Raw genomic sequence first — 22,581 nt, 5'->3', positions numbered from 1 at the left:
GCTGGAGGCCTCAATGTTTTCTACTGAGTAATACACGTTTTAAAGCGTTCGATGTGCAATGGTAATGTCTACACTTATGAGTACGTACGATTGGGAAACACACAGAGCAGAGCAGAAAAAGCACCAGAACTATAATTTGCCTGGGACTGCAAAGAATACCATACAGACATGCAATAATCTAGCATTCCCACCTCTGCCTCTACTCCCATCTACGGCAGGTACGTCTACATTTAACTTCTGGATCCAAATTTTTAACAGTCAGGAAGACATGTCAGAGACAGGAATACAGACAGACCGGTAAGAATCCTGGGCTCCTTGCTTATAATGTATCCGCTTGTTCTTCTAAAGAAAAGGAGACAGACCCAGAAATCCTATCTGGTATGTTTCAACTACTTCTGATAGTTATAATCATTAAGTCTGTTGAGTGGAATTTTTTCAACTGACTGGGAAAAAAAATCTTTATGCTCACTCTGGACAGTGGTGTTGGCATTTCTAGAGTTTTGCTGTGCACAAAGCTTCCTTTGGGCAACATATGATCTTACATAAAAACCTCTGGGGCCCAGGGGCGCCTGGGTGGCTCAGTCGGTTAAGCATCTGACTTCGGCTCAGGTCATGATCTCACGGTTGGTGGGTTCGAGCCCCACGTCGGGCTCTGTGCTGGCAGCTCAGAGCCGGGAGCCTGCTTCGGATTCTGTGTCTCCCTCACTCTCGGCCCTTCCCCCACTCACTCTCTGTCTCAAAAACAAATAAACATTAAAAAAAATTAAAAAAACAAAAACAAAAACTCTGGGGCCCACCCACCCACACAGGGTTGTACTTGAAAGGTAGAAATGCCAACCCTTAAGAATTCAAGTTCTTTAGACCCAGAAGAGGATCAATTATCTGTAGGACTAACTCCAGGTCTTTTAGAAAGTTACGTAAATTAGTTGAGGACACATTTAGCTGGCACTTAGCATCTGCTGTCTCCAAAGGTGGCCCTCACGTAGCACAGTGGCCTACAGTGTCTTTATGGAAGAAAGGGAGACGGATGTCTACGCCTTGGAGAGCACAGCCAATTAGCGAGGCAGCTTTCAGTAAGTGTCTTGTGGCTTCAGAGGTCCCTGTGAGCTCCTTCCAGAGGACGCCTTGAAGCACTTTAGTGTGTATACGATTCACCCAGAGATGCCCTTAGAATGTAGATTCTGACTCAGCTGGTCTCAGGTGAAACCTGGGATTCTGTATTTCTAACAAGCTCCCAGGTGACAGGGATACGACCGGTCCAAAAACCACACTCGGAGCATTAAGCATTACTCTAAAGCTTTGGGGAATTTGTCACTATTTATCTCAATGATCAATGATGCCAGTGGTACCAAGAAACCTACAATGAGATCCTGGTCAGTCTGTGTTCTTTTTTTTTTTTTTTTTTTTTTAATTTTTTTTTTTTGGTAACGTTTATTTATTTTTGAGACAGAGAGAGACACAGCATGAATGGGGGAGGGGCAGAGAGAGACAGGGAGACACAGAATCTGAAACAGGCTCCAGGCTCTGAGCCGTCAGCCCAGAGCCCGACGCGAGGCTCGAACTCACGGACCGCGAGATCGTGACCTGAGTTGAAGTCGGACGCTTAACCGACTGAGCCACCCAGGCGCCCCGGTCAGTCTGTGTTCTTGATACTAGGAGAAAAACGGGGCAGGTGACAAGGTGGATAGAAGACCCAAATGGGCAAGACTGGTAGGTACTTTCTCACTTTCAGGGGCCATGATATTTCCTAAAAAAAATACACAGGTTTGGGGCACCTGGGTGGCGCAGTCGGTTAAGCGTCCGACTTCAGCCAGGTCACGATCTCGCGGTCCGTGAGTTCGAGCCCCGCGTCGGGCTCTGGGCTGACGGCTCGGAGCCTGGAGCCTGTTTCCGATTCTGTGTCTCCCTCTCTCTCTCTCTGCCCCTCCCCCGTTCATGCTCTGTCTCTCTCTGTCCCAAAAATAAATAAACGTTGAAAAAAAAATTAAAAAAAAAATACACGGGTTTGAAAGCTCATACCTGAGCAAAAAACAAAAGCTATGATAAACTTAAATTATCAACATTCAATGTCTTTTATTAAAACCCACAGGAACGCATAGTCTTCTCTTACCAGACTTTCCGACCTACTGGGGGGTAGATTCTTTCTCTTCTCCCTGGCTCTTAACCAGACTATAGGAGTAGAAGCAAGAATTGGACTTTTTCTGGGTCACAAAAGGTCTTCCCGTGGGGTTTAATTCCCGGCTCCTCAGCTCTTAGTGGCAAACTGAAAATATTAATCCTTCTTGGGCCAGCAAGCTAGAACGAGGGGGATTTTTCTGCTAGAAGCGTCTGCTTCTTGACAGAAAAAAACATGGAGTCCGAACAGTAACCCCAGAGCGGGGGACCAGGGTCAAAGACAGCAAGAAAACATGGGGAACCACAGGCTATAACTCCAGGTAGGGCTATCAAAGCAACATCAGCCAAACAGCACACAAAGTTGTCATAACAACAGATGCCTCATGACCCTAATGTCCACAGTGCTAGAAGAGAAGGAGGAGTAACGGTCCAGGATAAAATAAAATAAAATAAAGCTTTGAGCGAAATTGAAAGGGCAAAGATAAGGTTTGATTTTGCAGCTAAATTGGAAACCATAAGCTCTTCTCTTGTGAACTGTTTTTTAACCAGGGGAAGCCTGTCGGCTGGCACTAAATAAAAGCTACGAAAACACCGAGGAAAAAAATAAATGGCGCGATCGCCGTTATTTAGATCTATAACCGCTATTTTATTATCTAGCTCAATCAGGTGACGACCAGCAACCGTCAACCGAGGGCCACTTAAACAAGAAACATGTAAGACTCCGACGATTCTCCAATTCACATTTATCAAGGCTATTGATGGGTGTCTCCGAAGCCGTGACGGGTTGCACGACAGGGATAAACCCGCCTGCTCCCCAGACGGCAATGACGGCCCGCTCGGCACGGTCATCTGCACATACGTACCGTTTGGATATGTCGTTCAGCCAGGAAGGGAAAAAACACTGGGTCCAAGCTAGGAGGCCCCCGAAGGGGAGCCGAACGCGTGTCCCTCTGGGAGGGACGCTGCCCTTCCATCCAGTCCTGGATCTACCCAACGAACCAGAAACGGAGACGGACCTCAACAGTGTGGAAGGGCTTTGACGGTCCTCTGTGCTCTTAGTCTGATTTTGAAGCTCCCCATGGATCCACAAGACCTCAAAACATGTACGACGCCCATTTTAAAATTTTTTTTTTTTTTTTCAACGTTTATTTATTTTTGGGACAGAGAGAGACAGAGCATGAACGGGGGAGGTGCAGAGAGAGAGGGAGACACAGAATCGGAAACAGGCTCCAGGCTCCGAGCCATCAGCCCAGAGCCCGACGCGGGGCTCGAACTCACGGACCACGAGATCGTGACCTGGTTGAAGTCGGACGCTCAACCGACTGCGCCACCCAGGCGCCCCAACGACGCCCATTTTAAAGAGGGGGACACTGAGGTCCAGGGACCTGCTGGAGGCCATGACGGCATGGGAGCCAGACAGGGAGCCAAGGCAGGGCTGAGCCGAGCCACCTTCCCCCACCCACGGGGCATCTCTGAGACTCTGAGCCGAGAGGCCACAATGGGCCCTCCTTCTCGGCCAGCTCTCCCTCGCTCCGAGCCCATCTGGATCCCGCCACGTCTTCAGGTCTCAACTCCCAAGGAAGTCACCGCCTGGCACTTGATTCCTCAGTGAGCCCACTCATACCTGGAATTCGCAGCCCTCCTCACACACTACAGACAATACACGTTTGAAAAAAAACATACAACATCGTCTCTCGTTATGTTTTTTGTGATAAACTCATTATGTTTATGTGGGTAAACGTCTGACTAGAATACCCCAACAGCACCTCTTAAAAAAATCCCTTACCTTAGCTGGATGCTTCTGTTAAGCAATGTGTTGAAATCACTTAGCACCTGTTTTCTCTCTCCACCCAAAATCTAAGAGTCCCACAGAAGGTCTCACGGAGTCCTACTCCCTTCTCAACAGTATTTCGCCGCGTGTGCTCAGCTGGGCCGTATCACCGCCAGCATTTATCCCGTGCTTATCACGCGTGATGTGTCGGACCCAGTTCCCAGTGAGAATTGCATCATTTAATCTTTACAGATGCCTAAGGTAGCTATCGTCAGTTGTTTCCTAATTTTACAAATGGAGACACTGAGAGGTCAAGTAACTTGGCTAATGTCACACAGCCACGAAGTGCCAGAGCTGGGACGTGAATACAGGCAGCCTGCCCACAAAGCCTGGGTTCCTCAACATGTAGTATCCTGAGTCCACATAACTGGGTAAAGAGACCACAAACAGCCTAACTAATGTCCTCCGAGGAAATACTTCCCCAGAGAACAGCAAAGCAATGTAAGAACAGCAGGGAATGGAACTCCTCTGCTCATTCTACACGGTATCTGGGAGGGTGTCCGGACCAAAAGAAATGTTCTGCCTTGTAACATGGATTTCTCTGCACGTTTTCGTGGCTGCCTCTCCCATCAGAAAGCTCCTTGAGGGCAAGAACCGGGCACTATGTCCCGCCCCTCGCTCTTGAAAGCAGTGCTTTGGCAAACAGCAATCAATCAATACGCTTTGTTGAAAATGTGGTGAAGAAATGTGGGAAAAAAGAGGACGAGTGAGATAGAGAGAAACGCTTTTTTGCTTTTCAAGTCCGACAACAGGTTTTTTTCTTTTTTCTCCCCCCCTCTCATTTTAAGTTTATTTATTCACTCTGAGAGAGACAGTGCAAGTAGGGGAGGGACAGCGAACCCCAAGCAGGCTCCCTATTGTCAGCGCAAAGCCCGATGTGGGAATCGAACTCACAAACTGTAAGATCATGACCTGAGCTGAAGTCGGACACCGAACCGACTGAGCCAGCCAGGCACCCCTTCTCTCGTTGTTTTAAAATTTAAATTCTAGTTAGTAGCATACAGTGCAATATTGGTTTCAGGAGTAGAATTCAGCGATTCATCACATACAACACCCAGAGCTCGTCACAAGTGCCCTCCTTAGTACCCACCACCCATCTAGCCCATCTCCCACCCACCTCCCTCCATCAGCCCATTTGTTCTCTATCATTAAGAGTCTCTTGTGGTTTAGGGGCGCCTGGGTGGCTCAGTTGGTTGAGCATCCGACTTCAGCTCAGGTCTCGATCTCGCGGTCCGTGAGTTCGAGCCCCGCATCGGGCTCTGTGTTGACCGCTCAGAGCCTGGAGCCTGCTTTGGATTCTGTGTCTCCCTCTCTCTCTGCCCCTTCCCTTCTCGTGCTCTGTTTCTCTCTCTCTCTCTCTCTCTCAAAAATAAAACATTGAAAAAAAAGTCTCTTGTGGTTTGTTTCCCTCTCTTCTTTTTCTTCCCCCTTCCTGTATGTCCATCTGTTTCTTAAATTCCACATGAGTGAAATCTTACGGTATTTGTCTTTCTCTGACTTTTTCACTTAGCATAAAAACATTCCAGTTCCATCCACGTGTTTGCAAATGGCGAGACTTCATTCTCGTTGATGGCTGAGTAATAGTCCAATGTGTGTGTGTGTGTGTGTGTGTACATACATATAAACCACATCTTCTTTATCCATTCATTAGTAGACGGACATTTGGGCTCTCTCCATAGTTTGGCTATCAACAACAGGTTTCTTCGCTGTGGGGGTGGGGGAAACTTTCATTATGATATTGCCTCCTTCAGTGTGGGGGGCGGGGGAGGCAAAAAAGAGAGGGGGAGGAGGACAAGCAGAGTCTACAAAGTTGTTAGGCAGGAAGGTCCAGGGTGCCAAGGGGCACGTTTAGCCTTTTGGGCAGGACGGCTGAGGAAGGACCAGATGACCCCGCTCCTTTGGACCGTGCGTTCAGGGGTGTCCACGGACAGTCAAACGGACTGTGCTCAAGTAAAGCCCCAAAGGGCAGCAGAAGGCTGCTCATCTCTTGGTGCTCGTCTTTCCGGAGCGACGACACAGGGCAGGGGCTGGTGATAGGTTGGCCAAGGGGAAACGACTCAAAGCCACGGATGAGGCTGTTCTAAGATGAAGGCGGAAAGACTCCCCCGTGGTTTTCCCGACTACAAACAGACAGCAGCCGCAGGAGTTGATCAGATTACCACCTGTTTTCAGGGAGATGACGTGGAAGTTTACCTACTTGACGACCCTGTGGCCTCTGGGTACGTGTTAGTTCGACCAGTACTTCCATGAGCAACGAGGCCTTTTCCTGTGTCCTACTTCTAAACGCAAAGGTCCCTTACATAAAGCTGACAGATATATAGCAGCAGTGGGAGGAACCACACTCTTGAGGGGAGGAGGAGAGGGTGGAACTTTCCCACTGAAGTCCACAGTCCTTCCTTGTGGTCTATAACAGTCCTGGACTCATCGAACTTGGGGCACGTCGGGGCTGAGGGAAAGGCAACCGCGTGCTCTTCACCTTCACTAACCCTGACAAGGTGCCTCCCACCCGCCTCTCCCCGGGGTCAAAGAGACCCACACAGAAACCTCGCCACCAGCCGGCGCCCTACCAGTCCAGGCCTCCTCTCCTTGGGAGCACATCCCTGCCTAAGATGTAGGCTGTGCTCTAGAAAGGAACCCTGCAGATCCAACGGCGACGGCAGATCAAGTCTGCGTGTCTCGGCGACAAGCAGCAGCTAACTCTGAAAGAAAATGTTCAAACAATCCAGTTGTCTTCAGCTATGCGTCTGGATGTTTCTGGACTGCGATCCCCCCCACCGCCCCCCACCCCGTTTACATGTGGCTGCCTGGTTGCCAAAATCCAGCCCTGGCTTCTTGGTAGAGAAAAACAGCAAAACAAGTCCTGGCGGGAGAGACCACCTTCTCGAACAGTTAGGCCAATTCTGCCCGTATTGTGCTCGCCATCAAAGAGAACACGCACAGAAAGAAAAGCAGGTGGAAGGCTAATGAATGGAACCCCTGTGAGGAAATTAGCCGCAAAGTGAGTATCATTTGCTAATAGATGTTGTTGTTGTTGTTGTTTTCTGGTTAAGACTTGGGGCGGGGGGGGGGGGGGGGCGGTTCAAGTTTTACAAAAATTTTGCCTACTTTGATACCTCTGCTTAGATGCCGAACAGGCATGTTCAAACACTGCTATGCCCCAAACTGAGCTCCTGGTCGCATGGCCCCCCGGCCTTCCCTTCTGCATCCTCCCCAATCTCAGTAAATGACAGCACCACTCCCTTCCCTGCGCGGGCAAGGACCTGTGGGTCACCCTTGCCCTCTCTTTTTCCCACACCCACTTCTGTTCCGCCAGCAAGTCCCATCGGGTCTACTTTCAAGGTCACCTCTAGAGTCTGGGCCCTTCATTCCGCCTTTGCTGTGATCACCCCGGTCCAACCCCTTATCCTGTCACCGCATGACAGCAATGGCCTCCTCGCCTGTCCGCCCTGTTCCCACCTGCCCCTTGTAGCCTATTCTCAGCTGGTCAGAGGGGCAGAGGGGGCTTTTCAAAATGCAAAGTCAGGTCCCTCTTGCGCTCAAACTCCTCCAATGGCTCACCACGACACTGGAGTAAAACCCAAACCCTCTGTGACCCGCAAACCCCTGAAATTCCTCAGGCTCCTCTCCGACTCCTCCCCACCCTTCCCACGTGGGCCACACCACCTCCCCCTCTCCTTGTCCCCCGAACACTGATATTCACCCCATCCACCACGGCCTCCCGGCCTTCGTGCTTGCTGTTCTGTCTACCTGGAAAGCTTTCCTCTGGATTTCCTCCTGTTCACACTTCAAGTTTTACTCAAATGTGAACGTCTTTGCAAAGCCTCCCCTGCTTCCCTGATTTAAAAAAAAAAAAAAATCCGAGTACCTCTGACGCTTCTTAACCTCCTTTCCCTGACTTACCTACTTTTTCTCCTTGGCACTTATCACTAATACATTATGTGCTGGACTTCTTTATCTTTCCCCCCACCGCTGCTACAATATAAGGATAAGATTTTCATCTGTTTGAGGCGAGTGTTAGGAACAGAGCAGTCAGGTACTCAGTAAATATATACTGCACGATTGAGGGCTACATCAGTACTTTTCAGTCACGTGTCTATCCTGAGTGAGCCAAACAGGCTTAGAAAATGAAGAACCAAAAAATGGACTGCCTGAGAAAATGGTACAAATCAAACACAGTGACTGAAGCCACTGAAATTCTAGTTCTTGTAATGGTGGATGCGTGGTTGGGGCCCAACTCTTCCTCAGAGAAAAAAGCTGGAATAAAGACGAAAAATGCCTTCTTAAATACACGGAAGAATTAGAACCTAGAGAGATAAACATAAAAGCTGCTTTTGTCCCGACGGCATCTGTGGACCTGTAAGAAACAGCTAGCAACTTTACTGCATTCCTGGCCTGCTATAACAGCTAGGGAGGCCGAAGTCAAACCCTGGGTCTTCCAAAGGAGCAGGCTATGACGAACCATCCCCACTTTAAGCTGAGGTCTCAAAGACCTGTTATGGTCAGAATGCCTGTGTCCCCGCAAAGGTCAGGTGTTGAAATCTTAACCCTTGAGGTGACAGATTAGGAGGTGGGGACTTTGGGAGGTGATGAGGTCATGAATGCGGAGCCCTCATGAATGGGATCAGTGCCCTGATAAATAGGCCCTAGAGAGATCTCCCTCTCCTTCCACCATGTGAGGTTACAGCCAAAAGCAGCTGTCTGTCTAGGCAGTGGGCCCTTACCAGACACCAAGTCTGCTGGCACCTTGACCTTGGACTTCCCGGCCTCCACACCTGTGAGAAATACATGTCTGTTGTCTACAAGCCACCCAGGTTCCGGTATTTTGTTACCGCGGTCTACATGGACTACAACAGCCCTCGAACTAGAAACAACCAGAGTTGCTGGCCTTTCATTACCTGGAGAGTTCCAAGAACTACAAATCTCACATTGCTTGAAGGTGGTCTCACGTGATAGGACCCCCAAGCCCTGGCAGAAACAGATCAAAATCCTCTCTGGAGGAAGGTGCCATCACCTCAGGCCTCAATGTATTCCTTTTTTTTTTTTTTTTTTTCTTTCCCCCTAACATTTATTTATTGTTCAGAGACAGAGACAGGGCATGAGCAGGGGAGGGGCAGAGAGAGAGGGAGACACAGAATCCGAAGCAGACTCCAGGCTCTGAGCGGTCCGCACAGAGCCCGACGCGGGGCTCGAACCCACGGACCGCGAGATCATGACCTGAGCCGAAGGCGGACGCTCAACCGACTGAGCCACCCAGGCGCCCCAGGCCTCAATGTATTCCTATATACAAGTTTTCAAATACGATAACCAGCACACAGACAGAATCCAACACACTAGGAAACCAGATACCAAGAGTGACAGCCAGTTGACCAAAGATGGCCAAACTGACTCACAAGCCTTGAGATGCTGGAATGTCAGACGTCTATGACGCAGCCATGCGATCGGCCTGCTACATTCAGGGAACTGAAGGTCACGCTTGAAAACTACAGCTGAGGAGTAGACACTATTTTAAAAGAATTGAAAAAAAAAAAATCCAGAGCAAATACCACGGAAGGTGTAGCATATTCACAGTGGGCTGAGATGCGGAACTCAGAGGACTTGTCATCACAACAGTAATCTGACTTTATCTTCCGATCAAGATAAAGGGAAATAGGTAATCTTCAAAACAGGGGTGAGAATTCACTTCACGTGTTTTCAGCGGGAACAAAACCAAACTGTCAGCTAGCAGGAATAGACAGATTCCTAAATCCTGTGTTGGAGCTCGGGGGAGGAAGCAAGCTCTCTACAAGAGAGTTTATCAGAAGAGAAAAGACCAGAGCCAGGATCCAATGTCCTCCTTCTCCAACCCTACAGATATGGAGGCACACACATCCTGTATACAGCCTTCTGGCAGCCCCCCAAATCTAGACCCCCACCACGGACGAGAACCTCCATAGCTTCCACAAATTGTGACCTTAAGTCTACTGGACAAGAGCAGGAATACTCAGAAGTCTCATAGAGGCTCTGTCTGCTTCCCACCCTATCAGAGACTCTTCACTCAAGTGATGCTAGAAATAACCATCATTCCTGCAACCAACAGCTGTGTCACATCCCGTTCCCCCCTCCCTCTCCGCCCTCACCCTCCCTCCCCGAGCTGCTATCTTTAAGCCACAAAGCAGACACGAGAAAAACAATTAGTCACCCCCAGGCCTTGCCCACTTTCCCCACCACCCGTGTTATTCCCAGCACAATCACTGCAGAAAAGAAGCCGGCTCTGGAAGCCAAGCAGGCACCTACAGGTCTGAAAGACTTGAAGACTTTTTCCAAGACTTCGTGGAGCGTCTTCTTGCCGCAGGAGGAGATGTAGTCTTGTGCTAGCTGCAAGAAGGGCAGGCAGTCCTCGCTCTCACTCCACACGTGCTGCGCGCCCACAGGCGAGGGAGAGGAGAGAACAAAGACACACAGTCATTATTACACTCGGTGTGAAATACAGACAGCCAAAAAGATTTTTTTTTTTTTTTTGCATTCCATAAATTGGAAGGCCTCTGTTCCAGGGTAAAATTCCCACGTTCGTTCTCGATTTGCTCGCATTGAAGGGGACGAGAAAATGCCTACCCTACGGGAAACCCCCATGCTTTCAGTCCATAGTCTCACCTGCTCAATTCGCCATCAGAGCCGCTGGGGCGTAGCAAAAAAAGCAGTGGGATCCATATCCACTCCCCCACCCCTGCCCCACCCAACCATTTCCATAGCCCTTCTCGGGCTGGGGAAGGAGGGTTTTAAAGCAGCAGGGAGGAGAAACCAAGGGTTTGCATGATCCTTGGCTTTGCCTTCAGCTGTGGCTGAAGGATTAATTAAGCATAATCTGTAACCGTTGACTTGCAATGAAACATTCTTTACCCAGAGCAGCCTGCAGAGTGGGGGTGATGGTAAATTTACTTCCAAATGAAATGAATTTAAAATCAACAACAACAAAACAGAATGAAACAAAATGACTTTAAAAGAACACACAGAGGGGCTCCTGGGTGGCTCAGTCAGTTGAGCGTCCCGCTCCGGCTCAGGTCATGATCTCACGGTTCGTGAGTTCGAGCCCCGCGTCAGGCTCTGTGCTGACAGCTCGGAGCCTGGAGCCTGCTTCGAATTCTGTGTCTCCCTCTCTCTCTGCCCCTCCCCTGCTCACGCTCTGTCTCTGTCTCTCTCAAAAATAAACAAACATTAAAAAAAAATTAAAAGAACACACAGAAAAGCCACCACTCCATCACTGGGAAGCAAAGGCTTTCGGAAAGCTCACCTTCTCTTAGGATGCATTAAGGCGGCATTGCTTCTCAATGTCAACATGCACCAAGGACCTGGTTTTAGGTTTTACTTTTTCTTAAGGCTAGACACGGTATATTGGTTTTGTTTGTTTGTTTGTTTGTTTTCCCATGTGAGGACACTTGTTTTAGCACCTCTTTAAGACAAGATAAGTCTCTCCCATAAATGTTCAAGGATCTGGAATGAGCCCAAGAAACAGGCTGAGAGATCTGGGGGCAGAAGCCCCCCTGCTCTGCACATCTGAGCTGGGAAGAGGCACTGGGCCACTAGGGTAACATCAGGGTGTCTAACCAAGAGTCACTGTTTAGAGGGGCCCGATCAATGACAGTGCAGAGGCATGGGAGAGAGGAAGACATCCGGAAGTTAAAGCAAGAAGCAGAAACGAGGCAGCAGGAGACAAGATCTATTTGGAGAAATGGTCCACGTCTAGCACACACTGGCTCCCTTCCATTAATAAAATGATTAGGGCATCACCCCAGAGAGTTCCACGTCAATCACTCAAGAAACATTTTACCTCCTTCCTTCTCATTGGAGCATTTCTAAGGACTGCACCTATAGACTTAACTGCTCAGATCCAAGAGACTAACTAGACGCTAATGTGCCCTTTCCACTCCAATTATCTGTGTTTCACAGATGGAAAGGTCCATTTCTGACACATGCTGCTTGAATTCCAGCAGACTTCTAGAGGAGCTTCTGGGTCAACCTAGCGAAGACAATTTCTGGCTTCTCTAACTTTAGAGCACAGCTCAAACATGAGTCCCTATGAATTAGAGACCCTTAAGAGTTGCTGAGCAGCTGAAATGCCATTTATGTAATGGTAGTTTCTTACATTGTATGAAAGGATGAGCACAAAGTGCTTTTATAGCCATTATCACACTTGATTCTTAATCAGTAGGGATTCAGCAAGAACAATAAAGTCCTACTTTAATGTAAGTTCTGCTCAGCACCCATTTTCATACTCAAATTTTTAAAAGTTCCAGCATATTTAAAATTCTTATCCAAGTTAAAGATGGGATTAACATCTAGGTGAAGATTAGAAAAAAAAGTAAGAAGTTTCTTAAGTCCCTGGCTGGCACGCAGTGGGCGTTCAATAAATGGTGGCTGGGAGTGTCCTCTTTCCCCTTCTGTGTCGGCAGGAGAATGGGGAGGAAGGGGTAGGGCTGGGCTTTCCATGTGCCACAAGTCTAAGGGCCCCCACTGAGCAAATGAGACACCCAGTGTGACCTCACTGAGAACACTCCCCAAAGCAACCTGGGTTATTGTTAATTCACAAATAGTGTATCTATGAAAACCGTGTATACCGATTTTCTAAAATACATTTGGACCTTAAATTACAAAGTAAACTAAGGAAAGTGTGATCACTCAAGCAACAGAATCGAACCGTATCCACTACTGCTTGGAAATCAGACAGATTCTTTAAGTGTTTCTAGGGCATTTTTTAACATATAACGTTTATTTATTTTTGAGAGAGAGAGCTTATGTGCTTACGAGTGGGGGAGGGGCAGAGAGAGATGGGGACAGAGGATGTGAAGCTGTTTGGGCTAATAGCACAGAGCCCCATGCGAGGCTCGAACTCATGAACTGTGAGATCATGACCTGAGCTGAAGTCGGACACCTAACTGACTGAGCCACCCAGGCGCCCCTGAGTGTTTCTAGGGCATTCCTAACCTCGTGAGGAGAGTGTTCGTGCCACAATTTTCATGACTCTGCTTTTGGAGCTATTGACTTATGAGTATATTTTGGGGAAGGAAGACCTAACACCTGCTGGAAGAGCCTTCTGTCCAGGCGGCCTAAATTTACTTCATTTGGCTGTCTAATTCACCCTGGATTCTCAGTCATGCTGGTTTTGGGGGCTTAACAAAGTTTTAACCGAATCTCCGCCCATACGATAACGTGAGGCTGCACGGGGTTTGAAATCGGATAGACCCACGTGTACATGGGTGCTCAGAGGACATCCTTTATTAAATGCTAATTGGTTCAGACCCATGGTATCTCATAACAAAAAGTATTGTTGTATTTATTGCAACTGTTTCCTTCCACATTTAATCAAGCCAGTTCTCAAAGATCCATAAAAAACAAGGTAAGATGAACTAAAAAATGAGTCCGTAGTTGGGAAAACGACGGGAGGAAAAGTATATAAAACCAAGTGAGATTAGGACAAACAGGGCCAGGTCAACAGAACTGGCCACCTGTTGCGGATGGGACACAGTTGTCGCTGTAGCTTACTACAGGCCTGTGCGATCAGTGTCCCACAGCAGTGTCCCCAGATAAAATAGATGTGCTCTTCAGAGCTATCAGGCAACGATGGTAATCTCCCAGGAAGAAGAGAAGGGCCCGTTCTAAAACCAGGAGACAGCAGAGAGACTGGTGGCTGGGCAGACGCTCCTGAAAACAGATTCTGGGGTCTAGTCTTAAACAAAGACAAGTGGATGACTGGAGACCCAGAATCCCGCACCCCAGGGCGTGACCAACAATGACTTCAACTGGGATATTGAACCAAACGGCCACTTTGGCCATGAAAAAAACCATAGCAGGGGTCAGAGAACCTGTGGCTTTGAACAATATAACTCCCTGGCAGATATGAATCTGGATACAGAATGTACTGACTTTCTAACCGTGTAGTGAGAGCCAGGGTGCCTGTTAGAATAGGAGGAATGCCAAGAGAAGGCTTCCAAAAGAGAGGCCAGCGGTGGTCCTGTGGCTTCAGCCAAGTATCACGACACCCCCCCCCCACCCGCACCCCCCGACTTATTAAAACACAAGTGTGGGGGTGGGGGGGGGGTGGCACCGAGAACCTGCAGTTCCAGCAAGTTCCCAGGTGAAGCTCATACTGCCGGTTCTGAGAACACACTTTGAGAACCAGAACTCTGACTCATCACATTTGGGGATAGAGGGGCAAAGGTGGAAATCCCTGGTGAGAACTTTGATTTTAAAACAAGCCATCCGTGGCCCTTCTTTCTGGCATTAAGTTGGACCAGACGTTATCATCAAAGCTTGTCCAGCGTAAGACAATACAACCAGGCCATCTGCACAAAGGGGAACGAGCACCTTCTGTGTTCTATAGTGTAGATGAGAATATCCAGCTCATCCAAAAATGGTATCCGATCACTTCGGCAATTCAATCCGACAGGTATCTTTTGGGGCACAGCCTGTCCTCCTATTGTTCTGACACCTGGGGAGATGGCATGTGGCTTCCTGGGGCTGCGGCACAGTGGGGGATCCCAGGGAGGGGGCAAAGAACACACCTGTTTCTCCTCCCTGGACTCAGTTATCTGAGTCAAAGGGCCATTTGAGGGCCGAAGGGCCTCACTCTTGCTGCGTGGGTTTTCCGCCGTCATTAGGACCAGGGAGTCCATTCTGAGTTGGGGCGTCCTAACCCAAAACTCCACGCTGTCCATCGAAGAGATGGTGGGAGAGAGGAGGTACAAGCTGTCTCATGCCCCCGATAGGATTCTGCCCAGGGTAAGAAGAGTGCGCGGCCAGGCCTATGACCTGCTCCATGTGCCAAGCACTGAGATGTGTCGCTGGGGAGGAAACTGAGGCTCAGAGAGGTTAAGCAACGTGTCTGTGGTCACATGGGGAGCAAGGGGCAAAGCCAAGACGTCAACAGCAGTGTGCGCGCCTTCAACCTGAGCCTCAGCTCCCTCCTTTGTAAGTCACAGAAAATACCACTCCTCACAGGGTAGTCATAAAGATGACAGGAGATCACCCGTAGACTGCCTCTCATTTAGCAGGAGTCCACAGTGCTTATTCCCATCTGTTTAAACTCATGGGAGCGTGACTTTACCCTCCTCAGGATTACCACTCCGTGAATATACTAAGGACGTGCATACTTTTTCCCTGAAAAAAAAAAAAAATCCCTCTATGTGAATAATGCACAGCCACTGTGGAAGGCTTTACAGTTGGTTACCACTCTTCCTCATTGGCTCCTCGCAATAATGTAATACACATAGGATTATCCCCATTTGACACAGGAGGAAACGGAGGGTAGAGTCTAACTTAGACATGAAGGTGCTTTTTTCCCCCCATATGAAATGATGCAATCTCATTTAGAAAAGTTATATTTTTTTTGCTCCAAAGTGAAAAGGTTGTTCTTTGGTCACACAGGTAAGGAGAGGGACAGGCCCAGGACAAAAATCGGGGAGGAATTTATATAAATAACAAGCAGAGACATACGTATAAAATTAAATCTCGTGGTCCTTCTATAAATAAAGCTTCTCTTCTTTAATAGAATGACAACCGTTGTCTTTGTTTTTATACTGAGGAGAGATTAAACTATACAAAATTTTAAATCCAAACATGTTTTTGATGGGTTGGCAGAAAAAAAAACAGGACAATAAGGCAGCCCATCCCTTCTCCAGGCACCGGGGAGGGGCAGGGCTGTGCTCTTTGTTTAGAGTTCTTGCTCCTGGCCTAGGACAAGGGGGGAGAGCCGCTGGGGCTGCCAGGGCCAGGAGAGAGCGCACACACGTCCCTCTGTCCGGCTGCTATGTGAGCGGCTGCCAACACCCCACTCCTCGAACCTGACGAAGCCCTCAGGTCCTTCTGGGTTGGCAGAAGGTAGCACACCACCACGCTCTCGGCCCCCTCCCTGTCACACCTGTAGAGCCAGGCAGGGTTGGCTCTGTCCCTGAAGGCCCAACACAGAGGGCAAAGGCAGCTGCATTTTATCCCAGGATCTGACCTTGTGTGCTGTCCACAGAGAGAAGCCTGAATCAGGGCAGCAGTTTGGAAAGGGACAGTGTGAACAGAATGGCCTGTGAGCTGAGAAGAGGGAACAGTGCACAAGGGACCCAGGAGCTGCCAAAGTGGAGGGAAAACAAAAGGAAGTCCTTGTTCCCAAGGCCTCTGGAGATCCTGGCTTGATCCTGCCTGTGGGACATGCCTCATGGTGCAAATGACAAGCCTCTGGACTTGAGCTTCAGTCCTGCCTGTCGTTTCTTAGTGCTATAGTCCTGGACAGATTCCTTAAACGGAGCCTCGGTTTCCCAGCCTATAAAATGGGGATAATACCTAAGTCATAGACGTTTTGTGAGGCCCAGTAGGAAGCTGCCCTTGAACCCACAGTCTGAATGTCACTCCTGGGATGCTGTGTCTTCAGGACAGGGCCGTGGATTCAAGTTGCTCTACCATTCATTAGTTCTTATTCAGTGGAAAAGTTAGTACACCTTGCTGGGTATCAGTTTCTCCATCTGCAAGATGGAGAAAATTACAGCGAGGGCCTCGTGAAATTACCAAGATTAACTAAGTACATACACACAAAGTACACAGAACTGTGTCTGCTATATAGTAAATTACACACGTGGCAGTTACTGTTCTTTGAAGCTGCCATTCTTGAAGTTTAACACCTGTCTTCTTCAATATCATTCACTCATTCATTCTTACGAACGTGGACTGAGCACCTACCACATAACCGACGCTGCTCCAAGTTCTGGGACACAGTGCTAAAGACAGAAAATGCCACTGCTCTTCTGAAGCTTATTTTCTCCCTCCTCATGGGGGGCGGGCAGAAAATACACAAGAGGGTATCAAGTACTAATGAATGCTACGATTTGAATAAAAGAGGGTGAGGTGAAGGAACGTGTGGCCAGGAGGAAGTCGTCTCTCAGGCCTGAACAGCATAAAGGAGCTACCCATGTAAAGAGGTGGGGGCAGAATGTTCTAGGCAGAGGGGACAGCAAATGCAAAGGCCCTGAGGCAGAAATGAGCTTGGCATGTCTGAGGACCAGAAAAGCCATTGTGGCAGGAACACAATCATCAAGGAGGAAGAGTGGTCCAAGAGGAGGTCAGAGGGGTGGCAGGAGACACATCACGCAGGCGCTTGAAGCCAGGGCAAGGCTCAAGTTTTACCGTGAAAGTTATAGGAAGTCAGTTTGGGTGAGGTGGGGAGTCATAGATCATGACCTGGATTATATTTGAAATCCAGAGTGATTGCTGTGTGGAGATTGCCAGAGAGGTATTAATATCACCACCCCTATTTTAGGCACTGGGAAGGTACTAATGTTATCATCCCTCATTTCCAGATGTGGAAATCATGGCATAGAGGGACTAAATAACTTTCCCCAATGCACACAGTTAGACATGGGGGGCTGGGGTGCGAACCCAAGTAGCCTGACCCGAGACCTTTGCACCCCTGACCACTATGCTACACTGCTTCTCAGATGGGTACGATGGCCCCAGGAAAGTGAGGGCAGACATCCTATTCTAGGAGGCCCTGGCCTGGTGAGCAAAGTGAGCCCTCAATAAATGTTTGATGAATGAACGAATGAATGAATCATGTGAAAACGCTTGTAAATTGAGAAATGCTATGTAAATATTCTTAATGTTAATCTTTTGGATTAGAGGAGTTCCATTTATCTCAAATTTCTTCTAATGCTTATCAGATTTTCCTGAGAAATGGAAAAGGACAGAGGTAGGACATTTACTTCATGCCTCAGTCCCTTTAACTAGGGGCAAACAGCAGCTTGACCAACCTGGTCTGGGGCAAATGTGAGGAGAGATCTGGGCTAAGAAAAATCTGGTGGTTGGCACCCTGTCTGTTATGGCCTCCAGAAACTTTAAGAGTGTTCCAGTATTGAGGTGCCTGGGTGGCTCAGTCAGTTAAGCATCCAATTCTTTTCTGCTCAGGTCATGATCTCACAGTCATGAGATTGAGCCCGGAGTCAGGCTCGGTGCTGGGCACGGAGCTGGTTTGAGGTTCTCTCTCTCCTTCCTCCTCTGCCCCTCCCCCACTTGCACACCACGTATTCTCTCTCTCCTCCACCCCGCAAAAAAGAAAAAAAAAAAAAAAAAGAATGTTCCAGTCTACCCAAGGTATTACTTTTTCCTATCTTCTTTCTTATCTATTTCATTTAATTATGAAGAAGCAAATGAAGACGTTCAAGCATTTTACGCATACAGGTGAGGAATCATTTAAAATATATTATGAGTGGCCTTGAGAAAGGTGTGATATGCATAATGTTTTGCGATGATGGTTCTCTTTGGAGTAATTTCTTTGGGTAGGTCTACTGCAGTTCCAGCAGGAAGGCCATGTGGAACTCTCCCCTATAAAATCCAGAACCTTGAGTGATTCTTGCTCTGTCTCACACAGTAAGGGGGGCGGGGGGGGGGGGGGGGAGACCACTGGCAGACTAGGCTTAGAAGGAACTCCTAATCAAACCCTAACATGGTAGCTAGTTGGACACTGGTGCCCTTTCCAGCGTATCCCTGGGGCTTTCTCACACGTTCGCAACGGAGTAAATCCCTTTCGAATGATCTCCCATTTTTCTCAATAACAAGTAACACTTATTTTAACTACAGTTAACCGTGTTCTTGCCTATATTTATAGCTTAGCTGTTCTTCACAAGTAACGGTGATGCAGGTGTTCCGATGAACCTCATGTTACAGGCGAGAAAACTGAGGCTTTAAAAAAAAGAGACAAGCTCTAAACTCTGGGGAAGCCCAGATCTTAGGAGATGGTTACGTGTTTCATCTGTCGGATCATCACCCGGGTGCTGGTATCATGCCCATTGTTTTGATGTGTACATTGAGCTGGGGGGAAGGCATCTGACCGGTCACACAGGCAGGGAACTCAAATCTGGCTGTCACCCAAGGCCATTTCTCTTCTAGTGTCGCACTTCTGGGGCCCAGGTGGCTTCTCCTCCCGCGGGGTTGGGTGCCGGTGGTGGGAAGGGCGTGTCTTACTGTCATGTCGTACACAAGCCCTCACCTCTCTGGGGGCCGAGGAAGGCGGTCTCGCTGTCTCTCTAACTCCTTCGCGAACTTCCCGTGGGTGGCAGGGGCGCGCGGCCGCCGGGGCCTGGGCCCCGCTTTGTCTCACCCCACCTGAGGAGCCGGCGCCAGGCCGCGCCTCGGCGCCGCCCCACCTCGGTCCGCAGGGGCGGCAGCAGCGCCAGCTCTAGGCTCCAGCCGGCGACCACACGGTAACCCGAGCCCACGGCCGCCTCCATCTTACATTTGGGGACCATTATTTTTTTCCCCGTCCTTACAAACCGTTAAAGGAGCGCCATCCTCGCCCGTTCCCCCCACCTCCCACCCCAACTCCTCTGCCCGCCGCATCCCCTTCCTAAACTGCCAGCGCCAAGATCCCAAGTGGGCGCAGGATACAAAGTCGAAGATCTGGACATCACAGTTCCAGGTCCCGGTCCCTGCTAGCACAGGACCCGAGTGGGGTGGGGGAGGGGGGATTCCTCCCGTCTGGCAAAACCGGGGGCCTTCGCCGGGGCCGCAGCCGCCGCCTCCGCCGGACGGAACCAGCTCGGGCCCCGCACACCTCATTGGAAGCTCACAGAGGAGCAATGGACGCACAGGAGGAGAGGGGGATAGGCGTGCCCGCGAGCGTGTGTGTGTGTGTGTGTGTGTGTGTGTGTGTGTGCCCGCGCGCGCGCACGCGCGTGTGCGTTTTCTAAGATCCGAGGTGTAATTCCGCAAAGAAGGTCCTGGAGATGGGGCATCGCTAGTGTGGACAGAGGCTTTGTGTCCAAACCCGCGGCGCAGGGGATAGCACGGGGGCGGGGGAATCTCCCGGGCGGGGACGACTGGAGGAGTTGCGTCTGCGCATCGGGAGGGGGACGGGATTCCTCGCCCCGACGGGGCGCCCGGTTGTAGGAAGCTCGGGACTCCGGGCCCTGCGGGACGGTCCGTGCTCCCCGGCCCGGGCGGACGAGCGGCGGGGACCCTCGCCAGAAGCTCCCAGCCGAGCACAGCGCGCGGGCCGCAGGGTCGCGTCCTCGAAACAGCCCGCCCCAGCCCGGCTTCCCGGTCCTAAGGGCGCCCCTGCCCGCCGCTCCCCGCCCCCCCGCCCCCGCCAACGCTGACACGGCCGAGCCGGGCGGGTTACGCCCCCACCCCGCGCCCACAGCCTCCCGGGCGTGCGGGAGCTCGGGCGCAGGGAGGCGGCCGCGCGTCCACTCCCGCGCGCTGCAGCCGTCCCTCCCCCCCGGCACTCACAAAATTGTCCCCGCAGCCGTTGTCCGGACACAGCACGTAGAAGGAGACGCCGGGGTCGGCGTAGAAATCCATCCTGCGCTCGGTCTCTTCGGTGGCGATGAGCTCGAAGGGCGTGTTGGAGCACCATTTCTCCGCAACGTCAGCCAGCTGCTGGAAATCCATCCTGGCCCGCCGCGCCCGCCGCTCGCTCAGCCTCCTCGCGCGCCGCCCGCCTCCCGCTCCCTCCGCCGCCCGCCCGCCCTCCTCTCTCCTCGGGCGCCCTCCTCCCGGGCGGGCAGCGCGCGGCTCCGCGGGCTCTCGGGCAGGCGGCGGGGCCGGGCGGCGCGGCTCCCTCCGGTCCCGGGGCTCCTCCCGGCGGGGACTGTTTACATGCTGTGTGTACGGGGTGGGCGGCGGCCTGGACGGCGCGCCGCCGCGCCCGGCTCCGCCCCGCCCCGCCTCCCCGCCCGCCCCTCTCGGCCGGCGCGGCTTGCGGCGGGCGGGGCGGGGCGGGGCGGACTCCTCGGTACGCCCCCACCACTTTTTTTTCCTTTTTCTTTTTTTACAAGCCAAACGCGGAGCATCCCGGAGTCCTCCGGAGCCCGGCACCGCCCCCTACCCGTGACGTCATGCGCCCCAGCCAACCAGCGGAGTCTGACGCCAGCCCGGTGACGTCACAGCGCGGGCCCGAAATCCGCGGCTCGGCCGGGTACAGTGAAGTGGGGAGGGCTTGTAGTCCCCGCCTGCGTTTATCCGGAGTTGGAAGGCCTTGTCGGGAAAAGTATTTTCCCGAAAGCGGTTTAAGCGCATAGGACGCCCACAGAATTGCAGATAACTTGTACCTTGTCTGAGGCTAGCGATGGAGGAGCTGAGAGAATCCAAGGGAAACGGAGCTTTTCTTTTTCAGAAATCCAAGCTCTGTCCCCTTATTGATGTAAGGAGAAAAAAAAAAAAAAAATGTTTGTCCTAAATACATTTACCAGACACTGCTATGAGTATCCATATGATAGGAAGAGGACAGGTTTTGGGTGGGTTTTTTTTTTGTTTTTTGTTGTTTGTTGTTGTTTTTTGTTTTGTTTTGTTTTGTTTTTTTGCGTTCACATAAAGCTGAGTATTTCTTAGAAATAAGCCTCATAAGACTAGCTTGAATATTATGCAGCCTCAATTCATATTGCCTAACATAAAATGACCAACTACTAGTTTGGAGAGGAGAAAGTACGTTTTAAAACCAGCGTACGCAGCCCAACAATTGCACCTGTTGAATGCTCACTGACTGCCAGGAATGGGGCAGGCATTGCTGGATTGCAAAAAATGCGTCAGAAGGGCCCTCGCCCAGAGGAATTGAATGACGACTAGCAGAGACACGTTGAATAGCATTCATTCTACAAATGTTCAATCAGCTTTTGTCTTTAAAGTTGGTCCTCTGAACCAGACACAGTGCTAGCCCTAGGGATATAAATAAGAATAATGTGTTGTTCCACCCTCAAAGGGCTGGCAGAGCAGCTAAGGGAAGCTCATGACACCATCATCCCTCTGAATACACCCTTACCCAACAGAATAAGTGTGATTCTGGAAAATTGTTCTCTGGCATAGTTCTGGGATAGGGATTCTTTTTCCCTTGACTTCCCTTACTGAATCAGAGCTGTATTCCCCTACAGAAAGTAGAAACTCCACTTAACCTTTCGGTAAGGGAAGAGGTCAGGATGGTGATCGGCCCAAAGGCATCCCGGGCACTGATCTTTTTCCTGATGGGAGTTGTCTTAACCTTGAAGTTAATGCTCCTGTGTAACAACCTCCTGACTTCAGAATTTCCCAATTCCTTTAAAACATTTTGGTTTAGTGACCTTTGATGAAGCATCTATTGGGGACCAGACACACAAGGCCCAGTTTTTGCCCTCAAGGAATTTGCAGACTGTAAACTAGGCAGGCGATTCCCAAGCTCCATGCCAACTTCGTATACTCACCCCTTCTCCCGGTGATTCAAACACTAATGTAGGTATTGCTGTGAGGGATTTTACAGATGTAATTAAGATTTCCAATCAATTGACCTTCAGATAGGGAGATTGCCCTTTGCTGGGCCTGGTTTAATCAGGTGACACTTTAAAAAGGACTAGGCTTTTCCCAGAGAGAGAGTCAAAGCATGAGATAGATTCATCATCAGGGAGATTCTCCACTAAATGACCTTGGAGATGGAAGGGGCCATCTGGCAAGGACCACACAGCAGAGTCTAGGAGCTGAGAGCAACCCCCCGCCAGCAGACAGAAAGGAAATGAGACTTCAGTCTGAACTGAATTCTGCCCATGTCCTCCATGAGTTTCAAAGCGGGTTTTCTGCAGAGCCTCCAGGCGAGAAGTCAGCCCTGACCGACGCCATGATGGCAGCCTTGAAAGACCCTGAACAGAGAACTCAGTTAAGTA

The 22,581-nt window shown here is 50.1% G+C and overlaps 1 protein-coding gene across 1 annotated transcript in view; it reads right to left on the bottom strand.

Moving 5' to 3' along the window:
• The window catches only part of MTURN (maturin, neural progenitor differentiation regulator homolog), a 29,420-nt gene extending 8,798 nt beyond the window's left edge, over nt 1-20,622 (bottom strand). The window contains exons 1-2 of the mRNA XM_045495199.1: nt 20,186-20,622; nt 10,220-10,342 (exon numbers count right to left, since the gene is read on the bottom strand). Of these exons, the coding sequence (XP_045351155.1) occupies nt 10,220-10,342; nt 20,186-20,347 (285 nt within the window). The 5' untranslated portion in view covers nt 20,348-20,622. The remainder of the gene's footprint in view (nt 1-10,219; nt 10,343-20,185) is intronic.
• Nucleotides 20,623-22,581: the final 1,959 nt, after the last annotated feature.

Source organism: Leopardus geoffroyi, chromosome A2 (assembly GCF_018350155.1).
Source record: "Leopardus geoffroyi isolate Oge1 chromosome A2, O.geoffroyi_Oge1_pat1.0, whole genome shotgun sequence".
Classification (NCBI taxonomy): Eukaryota; Metazoa; Chordata; class Mammalia; order Carnivora; family Felidae; genus Leopardus; species Leopardus geoffroyi.
The sequence above is the reverse complement of the archived record's forward strand: the minus strand, read 5'-3'. Positions and strand labels throughout refer to the sequence as shown.